This window comes from Pteropus alecto, unplaced genomic scaffold, assembly GCF_000325575.1.
Source record: "Pteropus alecto unplaced genomic scaffold, ASM32557v1 scaffold5, whole genome shotgun sequence".
NCBI classification, from domain to species: Eukaryota; Metazoa; Chordata; class Mammalia; order Chiroptera; family Pteropodidae; genus Pteropus; species Pteropus alecto.
This window is the reverse complement of record NW_006441953.1, coordinates 2,592,731-2,604,219: the sequence shown is the minus strand read 5'-3', so window position 1 is coordinate 2,604,219 and position 11,489 is coordinate 2,592,731. Positions and strand designations below refer to the sequence as shown.

At 31.6% G+C, this 11,489-nt stretch overlaps 1 protein-coding gene across 1 annotated transcript in view; it reads left to right on the top strand.

The window, feature by feature from the left end:
* The first annotated feature begins 3,423 nt into the window (after positions 1-3,423).
* The window catches only part of SLC9B1 (solute carrier family 9 member B1), a 32,458-nt gene continuing 24,392 nt past the window's right edge, over positions 3,424-11,489 (top strand). The window contains exons 1-4 of the mRNA XM_025051819.1: positions 3,424-3,441; positions 5,140-5,335; positions 6,534-6,676; positions 7,883-8,010. Of these exons, the coding sequence (XP_024907587.1) occupies positions 3,424-3,441; positions 5,140-5,335; positions 6,534-6,676; positions 7,883-8,010 (485 nt within the window). The remainder of the gene's footprint in view (positions 3,442-5,139; positions 5,336-6,533; positions 6,677-7,882; positions 8,011-11,489) is intronic.

The following is an 11,489-nucleotide window of genomic DNA, read 5'->3' as shown; positions in this document are numbered from 1 at the left end:
CAGTGGAGTAGTCAGAACACTCACGACATTTATCAGTTAAGTTTTCTGTCTTATACAGGCATGGTTCATGGTGCACTCCACCCCCCAAAATTACAATAGTAGCATCAAAGATTACTGATCACAGATCACCATAACATACATAAAAATAATTATTATTGTTATTCCCCTGAATACAATATGACCATATATTCTGAATAATTTTGTTTTTCTTTCTATCATTTGATTTCTACAGTTTAATTATAATATGACTATGTATGCTCTTTCTTGTATTTGTCCTGCTTGCAGTTCTATAGGCTTTGGATTGGTGTATTACCTTTCATCAGTTTTGAAAATGTTCAGTCATTCTTTCAAATATTTTTTCTGCCCCATTTTCTCATTCTGGCACTTAATTGTGAGTGTGTATCACACCATTTCATATTGTTTCATAGGTTTTTTTAGTTAGTAGACTTTATTATTTAAGCAATTTTTTTTAGGTTTTCAGAAAAATTGAGTGGAAAGTACAGAGAGTTCCCATATAACCCCTCACCACCACCACCACCACCACCCCCACACTTCTCCGATTATTAACATCTTACATTAGTGTGGTACATTTGTTACAATTGATAAACCAATATTATACATTATTATGAAAGTCCATAAATTACATTAAGGTTCACTCTTTGTGTTATACATTCTATGGGTTTTGACATATGTATAATGACATGCATCCACCATTACAATATCATACAGAATAATTTTATTGCCCTAAAAATCTCCTTTGCTTTTACCTATTAATCCCTTTCTCCCTATAGAATCCCCTGGAAGCCAGTGATCTTTTTACTGTCTTCATAGTTTCATAAACCTTTAAAAATCCCTCTTTATTCCTGGAGACATTTTTCCTAAAGACCTCCGTCTTCACCTAATGTGTTTGCTTTCCAAGTCTGCAGAAGACTATTATCCTATGGCTTTCTTTCAGTGCTCTTCTAGTTTGGGGCCACTGCTTCCAAGATAAATATCTTTCATCTTTCCTGGTTTCCTCCTGATTTTGCTAGCATACTTCCTCAAGTGACTACTTAAAATAAGGATACATGAGAACTAAACCTGCAAAGACCTCATATATATATATAAACATGTTTTTATTCTGCCTTCACACCTGATTAGTTAGATATATAATTCTAGATTAGAAATAATTTTTCTTAGAATTTTGGAAGAATTCATCCATTATCTTCTAGTATCTAGAGTTGCTACTTAGAAATAATATGCAAATCCCTTTGTGATTCCTTTGGAAAAGGCTTTTTTCTAGTATCTAGAATATCAAGTTTTAGGATCTTTTATACATCCTTGATGTTACAGCATTCACAATGATAAGTGTAGATACGGACTATTTTTCATCCTTTGTGTTGGACACTTAGTTGAGCTTTTTAATTTGAACACTGAGATATTTGCATATTATTTCCTTGACAATTTTTCCCTTTCCTCCCTTTTTTTTCTTTATTCCCTCTTCTAGTCAGATACTGGGCATCCTGTATTGATTTTCACTCATATATACTGCTACTTTATTTTTATATTGCTCTCTGTTCTAAGAGATTTCTTTTTCTTCATTTTCAGTCTTTCATTTTTCCAGTTTTTCATTTCAGCAGTTGTACTTATTTTATCTCCAAGAACTTTTCTTGTTCTCTAATTTTTCCTTTCATTTTATTCTACTCTAATTTTATGTATGTTCTCAAATCTCTGAGAATATAATGTTAATTTTCTGTTTTACTTTATTCTGGTCCCTGAATTATCTGTTTCTTCTGAGGTCAGTTTTTCAGTTTGTTTTACTTGAATTTTTCACTTTGATGCTGCTGGTTCTTATTTTATGCTGGTGATCCTTGGTTGTCTTATACTCGAGAAGGAAGGTCTCGTAGTGTATGTGAATATACTATGCTGCTCTGAAGGTAGGACTGTTTTCTTGTTGGGTCCCTCCTCTGAAACAGTATTCTGCCTGAGCAAGATGAAGCTTTATTGACTTATGGGCTTTGGTTTGTGATGAATGGACATAGAGCTGGCTAAGAGGTCATGGCTTTCTACATACTAGAATAAGATGTTTGCACTCTGGAATTCCAGCATTACTCTTGAAGCTTTAAGATCTCCCTCATACACTCCATTCAAGTTATTTAAAGTATGGTAAATGCTCGCAGTCTCTAAGTACAGGAATGGAGAGAGGAGTGGAGTTGCTGACTGGAGCTGTTTTACTATTTACAAATTCTTGATTAATTTCTCTCTCTTCCGCCCCTTTTCTCACTCCTGCCTTTAGCTGTATACTATATCCAAGCCCAGAGATTCTTTCAGTTTTCATTGTCAGCTGAATATCTTTATAGCTACCACACATATTCAAGGACGCATCTTTCTCCACCTCTTTCCATCCTTCAAGTTGGTCTTATTTGCTTTTATCTCCCAGAATTGTGTGACAACCACTCTCTCTTCTCCTCCAATTGTCTTCACGGTTGTATATGTATTCTCTTTTGTATTTCCATACTTTTATTTTAGTTAAGTCTTGTGTGCCCTGTCTGCCATCTTGAGCTCACTTGGTTTTGTTCTTATTTTCTTCTCTACTTTCACTCTGTCTTTTTCATTTAATCAAAACTCCCCATCATTTAGTTTATCTGCTCTCAGCTTCTTGGACAAGATAGAAAATAGATTAATTTTAAAAGAGCTGTTTGTTAAAGAATGAAACTAGACTGTTGTCTATCACCACACACCAAAATTCACTCAATGGATTAAGGACCTGAATATAAGTTCTGAAACAATAAATTACAAAGAAAAAAACATAAGTACTCAACTCATGGACTGTGGGCTTAAAGAGGATTTTATGAATTTGGTCTCAAAGTCAAGGGAAGTAAAAGCAAAAATAAATGAATGGGACTACATCAAACTAAAATGCTTTTGCACAGCAAAAGAAACCATCAACAAATCAAAGAGACAACCACCCAAATGGGAAAATACATTTGCAAGCAATGCCTCCGATAAGGGCCTAATATTCAAAATATACGAAGAACTCATACAACTCAATAACAACAAAAAAAACCCAAATGATCCAATCAAAAAATGGGCAGAGGACCTGAACACACACTTCTCCCTAGAGGACATACAAATGGCCAGCAAATATTTGAAAAGATGCTCAACTTCACTAGCTATTAGGGAAATGCAAATCAAAATCACAATGAAATATCATCTCACACCTGTTAGAATGGCTGTTATCAACAGAACAAGTAATAACAAATGTTGGAGAGGATGCAGAGAAAAAGGAACCCTTATACACTGCTGGTGGGACTGCAAATTGGTACAGCCGCTATGGAAAACAGTTTGGAGGTTCCTCAAAAAACTAAGAATTGACCTACCATATGATCCAGCGATCCCTCTACTGGGTATTTACCCCAAAGACTTGAAAACATTTATCCGATTATGGTTTTAATCAATTCTGTAATTTTTTTAAGCCAATTATCTTCTCAAATATCGTCTCTTCTTCACTCTTTCAATTCTGTTTGTGGAACTACCATTAGGTGTATTTTGCACTTTTTTCAAAGCCTAAATATCTTATAATTTTCACCTCATTTTTTCTTTTTAAGTTACACCCTAGGTAATTTCTTTAAATCTACCAGTTTGCAATATTTTTCTCTTCAGCTGTATCTAATCTGTTATTTAAGGTAACTGGTGATTTTTTTTAATTTCAATAACTTTTTAGTTTATTTCTAGACATTTTATTTGATTCTTTTACATTGCTTCCAGGTATTTCTTTTCTTCTATCTAGTCTTTTTAAATTGTCTTGAGTTTCTTTGAAAATACGTATTTTATAGTATCTATGTAATAGTTATATCAGTTGAGATTTTTGGAGATTGAATCTCATTCTTTGTTATATCTTTAACTTTTGCTCATAGCAGATTATTTCTTATTTTGTAAGTTTTTATTTTAAGTTCAGATTTAATGGAGCTTTATTTTGGGGACTTTAGGCCATCTGGAATCAAGAGTGTTTATTAGGGATATTTTGAACTAGCACCTACCAACTACTCTAAGGATAGTTCCATGGGAAAATACTTTTTATGGTAGGTTTAGGGTTTAGGAGTTCCCAAACCATGGAAGTCATATAAATTTGAGCCCTAAATATGTTAGTCGAGACCTGTTTTACATAAGAATTCTCAGAGGTGATTTTACCACTCAGAGATCAGCTAAGACAAACAAACTGCCTTTTATCTTTGTCAATGGAATGATATTTTCTGGTCCATTCTTTTACTAAGAGTTCAGTCCTTCAGGTGTCCAGTTTTGTGAAATAACAATAGTCAGAGGGGAGGGAACAAGAATCTTAATTCTAGTTTTCTGCCTTGAGTGTGTCAAAATTCTTCTATTATACCCTTGGCAGTTCTATGCAGCCAATAATGGGTCACAGCTAGATAATGCACTTAAGCTGTTTTAAGAAGCTGAAAAGGCATTAGAAATTATGGTAAGTGAAGGTAGCCATTTAATTTGCAGATGGCAATTTACAGTGTAATCATCTGTCCTTTATAGAAATCTATGGATTCTTCTGTGAATAGGGCCTTTCCTTAGTATCTAGTTGCCAGAAACAAGATGTCTGTCTAGTCCTTACCCTGTCTACCTCTGCTTCCTACACATAATCTAAGATACTTTATATTCTCCCACAGACCAGATTTCTTTTATTTTCAGCCCTTACCCGCTTTAATAATTTATGCCAAATATCAACTGAGTTATCCTTTTGATAGAAAGATTTACTCTGTTCCTGTTAAAAAATTTGGCACCCTGGCACTGTGATTTTGAGAATTCTTATACTTATTCCTGATGGAAAAGCTACTTTAAAATATAAAACAAAGTAAATCTCATTATATTGCTGTGATATTTTTAAAACATCATATATTATGAGAAATGTTTAGTACTTTAAAGGATTCACATATAGTTTAAAAATATATTTAAATAAAAAATTTATTTTAAACTTATCCCATAAATTGACAGGTACTTTGGAGTATATGTTAAACAGATATTTCTTCAACAATTCTAGCAAATGACATTAGTCTACACTAGGTATCATTATATAGGACTGGCTATTAATGTGATATTGGATAAAATAGAATTTATCTTTTTATGTATATATCTGTCTGTGTAAATATACAGGTTTTTGTTGTTGTTGTTTTTTCAGGAGTTTTGCTTATAATGGTATGGTGTGTCATCTGGTCAGTCGCAGGCCCTGACAGTCTCCCTGGTGGAAGTTTATTTGGACTGTTAGTTATCTTTTATAGTGCCGTAATTGGGGGGAAAATTTTGCAATTCATTAGAATACCTTCAGTGCCTCAACTTCCACCTCTTCTTGGTAAGGGTACAATTAGCTCTCATTTCTTTTTATGCAATATATGTAAATTATGAACATATTCTAGTTGGAGTAGATATCATTTAGAAATATTTCAATGTGATATGATTTATATAGCTTCTTTATATATGTATGTACTCTATATGTTTATATAGCTCATTTATAGAAATATTTTCTATATATACACAGAATTTTTTCTGAAATATGTTTTTAAATAATTTAAATATACTCAATATAAGATTTTTGTTGCTTTATCATTTAATAGGACATTTTTTGCTCAATTTTAAGTGTATTATGGAAAAGGAAAAATTTGGAAAAGACTGAATTTTTCTATAGATAACCTAACTCAAATACAATTACAACATCCAAATATTAGTGATTAAGCCACCAAAAGTTCTTATGGTTTTTGAGTAAGCTGTTTGGGCATCTCCACTATGTGTATTCATGGATGCATCATCTACCTGACCAGTGTTATACCCTATTTCTTCATTATCATTATTACATAAATCTCCAGCTGGACAGAAGAAAATTAGTGGAAGAATTTCTGTCAGAGGTGTGTCATATCTTCTAAGTATTCAATACATCCAAATATTCAGTATATTGTCAATAGAAATAATCTCTCTATCTCATCTCTAACACCCTTTCTATGTCCATTACACCCTTTCAGCACCTCCTAACTATTCATTGAATCTTTTTTCCTCTTCTCCCAAACTTTTACTCTTGCCCTAGCTTAGGCTATTTGTTTCCATCTATTCCATAGACTATGCTAGAGGCTTTTCATTGGTCTCTCCTCCAGTGTCATGTCTAATTCACAAAGACCATCACATAGAAAATGCAAGACTCATTATGTCACTTCCTGCCTAAAACTTTCCCATCATGCCTTAGTATACCAAAGTAGCGGGATATGCAGGGTTAGTGTTGCTGTTCACAATCTGACCCCTCCTGCTCATTCTTCCACTCCCATCCTTGCCCTTTACTGGATTACTTGTTGTACTTCATTGACATATGTCATTTCTTAACTCCATTTCTTTATTTATGCTACCTCCTTTACTTGTATGTAACTTGCCCTTCACCAAAGTAATGAAAGACATAGTGTGTTTGAAGAAGGAAAATAAAACATTTGTGTTTTCTCTCTTGGAAAAACGAACAGAATTAGACATGATTTCTTTTTTTTTTTCTTTTTCTTTTTCTTTTTTCCGAGGGATGTTACTGGCTGGTTTTACCATCAGGAATATTCCATTCTTCAGTGAGCGTGTCAATATTAGTAACACATGGTCTTCAACTTTAAGAAACACTGCCCTTACCATTATCCTAATACGAGCTGGGCTTGGACTCGATCCACAGGTAGATTTCCAATTATAACTTGAGTAAAATTACTTTAAATATTAGAGGCTGGTAGAAAAGAAGTGGAAGAATTTTGCTATAGCTGTTTCAAGTGGAGTCTGTAAACAAAACTAAAATAAAGAACAAAAATTTTGCAGAAATGTTGGCACTTTAATTTCTACTTCTTGTCATTTTTATTACTGATGTGAAAAATCACTGTGATGTAAGATCTCTATTAGAGATAACGTTTAATTATTTGCATAGAGATAAATATCTCTTATGCACCATTTGTATTATTTGAAAGTTGTGGCTCTTGTATGGAGAATTATTTACTTTTCAAGTAAACAAAGAATAAAGTCACCCCATAAAAGGTTTTTGCTTTTATTTTGTTTTTTTTTTTAGAGAGATTAAGAATTTCAATAATATTTTTGTTTCATGAATTTTTTCTCACAGAAGTATATTTCTGATTACCTTTGAATTATTGTAAAAGCTAATCTTGTATAATATTTCCTTAAATATTACTATCTAGGGATCATAATTCTATTTAGGTTTTTAAAAAAGACATGAATATAATAGCTTCTCAAATAGCTGTGGCAATGTACAAGTTTAGTGATACTATCTCAAGAGTATAAATAATTATAGACAGTGATAACTTACTGTATTCTCCTGTTGAAAATTTGAACCAAATAGAAAACTTTAAAGTTCTCCCTTTTAGTTAATTGTTTAGTTTTTAAGTGATTTTTCTCTTTTCTCATGTTGATAGTTTCTATTACAATAATTAAGTTAATCAAACAATTCATTTCTAAAAGTTAACTGATAGAAATAAATCTCTACTTTCATTATACTATTTACTAGGGAGATTAAGGAAGGTAGAACCAGTCATTTAATCACAGAGAAATGTATCTCTTTTTATTAAATTTATTGGGGTGACATTGGTTAATAAAATTATATAGGTTTTAGTGTACAGCTCTATAATACATCATCTGGATCTTTTTTAATAATTGAAATACAACAATGTTTTATAAAATGTGAAATAGTTTATAATCCAAGCTTTGATGACATATAAAATGACCTATAATAGCATCTCAAGCCCAGTGGAACAGTCGAAAAAATTAGTTTAGTAAAAGCTTATTACCTAAAAAAGACTTTATATTTTAATATTTGCTTAAATGATTCTCTTTCTGGCCATTATGAGTTTGTCTAAATATGACTTTGTTTCTATTTCAGGCTCTGAAGCAATTGAAAAATGTTTGTTTAAGATTATCTATGGGTCCATGCCTTATGGAGGCATGTTCAGTTGCTGTTATTTCCCACTTCCTTTTGAATTTCCCCTGGCAATGGGGATTTCTATTAGGGTAACTTATTATCATTTTTTCTCTATGAAAATATTTAGTTAAAGATACTTGGTTTAAACTTATTGATATTCAGAATATTGTATAGACAAGCTTCTCAACAAAATCCTTTTTTACAGTGATAGAAAGCCCTAGAAATCAGTTGGTCAGAAGCAGAGCCATGTCCTAAATCTACTATATCATTGACAAACATGCATAGTTTCTAAATATTGAATGCCAAGATAATTCATCAATTTATTCCTTCTTTCCTAAACTGTAATCTCTCTCTATTTTTTAACCTATCTAATGGCTTCTTTCTTGTATACTACATATATATGTTATATATACATATTTGTGAGACTGATTTTGTATAGGTGTAGATGTTATAACAAAAAGCAAAAAAACAAATAACTCTTCTCTAGATAATGTCTATTATTTTCCACCATCCATTTCCCTTCATGTCCAAATTCCTCAGAAAAATTGTCTACAGTCACTACCTCTGGATCTGAATTCCTCTCTATTTTTCAATCCATTTAACTTTTGCCTCCATTTATCCACTCCAATGAAATTTATAGTAAACTTCACCCATTGAAGTTCAAACTTCAGTGAACCTTTTAAATTAAATTTTATATTAAATACCCTATATATTTTCCTTTTGAAAAATTAGAACTTTACAAATAAAAGGACTTTTTATTATGCCTTCAAATCCTAGTACCTATATTCCTACCCAAAATGACAACTCTTATGAGTTTTATACAATTTTAGACCTTTAAAAATAACATTGCAGGCTTCTAAATCTCCATAGAGAAAAGAGAATTATTTTGTATATTTTTATATAAATCATATCCCCTATCTGTGACTAGCCTGTTCATATTCTTTGTCTCTTTTTCTGTTGAGTTCATATCCTTTGTCTATTTTTCTCTTTCTTACTCATTATATCAATATTACTCTGTTATAAGTATTGCAAATATCTTGTCCCAGTACACCACTAGATAGTTAACTTTGCTTATGGTGACTTTTTTAATCTAAAAAATACGTATTTTATGATTTCTAACACATAGAAGGGCCAATACATAAAACCATTTACTTGACCTTGAAAATCAAAAAAAGGGGCAGGAGTGGAAGGGGGGTCAAAATATAGATGCTTTTGATATATCTAAGGGTTTTTAAAATGTAATCAAATTTAACAATATTTCTCTTTATGTTTAATGCCTTTCTATGAGTCTTCCAAATGGTCCTTTTTACCCCATGGTCACAAACATATTCTCTTATATTTTATTCTTATTACTTTTAAATTCAGTTTTTAAAATTCTTTAAAACAGCTAGAATTTGTTATGTGTGTGCTCTAGCTACATTCTTTCCCACATGAATAGGTAGTTGTCTCAACACCATTTATAGAAATGTCCTTTTTCTCTCCCATTGATTGAAAAAGCCAATTTTATCATTTAATTAATCCCAGAGATTTGTTTCTGCACTTTGTATTCTGTTTTTTCCAATCTATTATGTCTGTTTCTATGTCACTATTACAGTTTTAACTATTTTACATTTTTAAAAATAGTATCTCTTTTATATTGACTTGTTTTTCCATTCTAAGCTCTTTTAGCCCAAATTAATTTTAGAATCAGTCAAGTTTAATGAAAAATACTGAGTGGATTTTAATTGGCATAGCACTGAACTAATAAGTTAATTTGAGGGAGAGATAACATCTTTATAATATTGATGCTTTTTATCCACAAATCTGAAATATATGTGCAATTATTCAAGTGTTATCTTAAGTACTACAATGTTTATAATTTTTATAAAGGTCGAGACTATTTCACAGTTTTGTTCTTAGGTAGTTTGTGTTTTTTATTGATGTTGTGGATCGAATTTTTCATAACATTTTCTAATTAGTTTCTTCAAATGTACAAGAAAGCTACTTTTAAAATTTATTTTTATTGAGGTATAGTTTATATACAATAAAATGAGCACCCATTTTTAATGAACATTTCTGTGAGTTTTGACAAATTTATATACTCATGTAACGCCCTGCACAATTGAAATGCAGTACATTTTTATTACTCCCCAAATTCACGTCCCACCAAGTCAATTCCATACTGTCCCCAGGCAAACCATAATCTATTTTCTGTCACAATAGATTAGATTTTTTTTTTAGAGTTTTAAATAGATACAATTATGTAGTATATACCCTTTTGTTTCTGGCTTCTTTTGTTCAGCAAGTGGTTTTTGAGATGCATCCATATTATGACTAGTAGTTCATTCCATTTTATTGCAGAGTAGTGTTTTATTGTATGAATATACCACCAACCTTATCTATTCACTTTTTGGGGAATATTTGGATTGTTTCCAGTTTGGGGCTATAAGAAATAAAGCTATGAACTTTTGCATTCAAGTCTTTGTGTGGACGTTTGTTTTCATTTCTTAGGGAAATGCCTAGGAGCAGAACTGCTGGGCCTTTTGGTAAGACAATGTTTATTAAAAAACTGCCAACAGTCTTCCAAAGTATTGCTGTATTTTATATTCACACCAACAATGTATGAAGTTTCAGGCCTCCATATCTTCTCCAATACTGGGTATGTAGTGGTATCAGGTTGTAGTTTTTTAGTTTTTTTTCAAATTTGGAAATTTTTCAGCCATTATGTCTTAAATATTTGTCTTCCTTCTTTTTCTTCATCTACATCTACAATTACACATGTGTTAACTGCTTGATATTATTCTGTATAGTTCCCTGATACTCTTTTCAGTTTTTTTCAGTCATGTTACTCTCCTTTGCTTAAAGTCATGTGCTTCATTTTGGATGTATTCTAAATCTTCACATTCACTGATCTTTTCTTCTTCAGTGTTTGACCTTCCGTTAATTTTATACAGTAAAATTTTCAATTCAGATATTACATTTTTTAATTATAAGCCATCATACATTTTTATATTTATTTTTTTCAGCTTTACTGAGATATAATTGGCATATAACATTATGTAAGTTTAGGGTGTACGATATATTGATTTGATACACTTATGTATTATAAAATGATTACTGACATAGTGTTAGCTAATACCTCTATTTCATCACATAATTGCCATTTCTTTTTTGTGGTGAGAACAATTAAGATCTACACTGTTAATAGCTTTCAAGTATATAATACAGTATTGTTAACTATAATTGTTAACTATAATAATAGCTTTCAAGTATATAATACAGTATTGTTAACTATAATTAATGCTATACATTAATTCCCCAAACCTTAATCATTTCATAAGTGAAAATTTATACTCTTTTGACCAACACCTCCCCATTTACACCACCCCCAACCCTCAGTAACCACCATTGTACTCTTCATTTCTATGAGTTCAGCTCTTTTAGATTCCACATACAAATGAGATCATAAAGTGTTTGTCTGTCTTTGTCTGACTTACCTCACTTAGCACCATCCACATTGTCCCAATGGCAGGATTTCCTTTCTTCTCATGGCTGAATAATATTCCACTGCATATACGTATGTATGTAT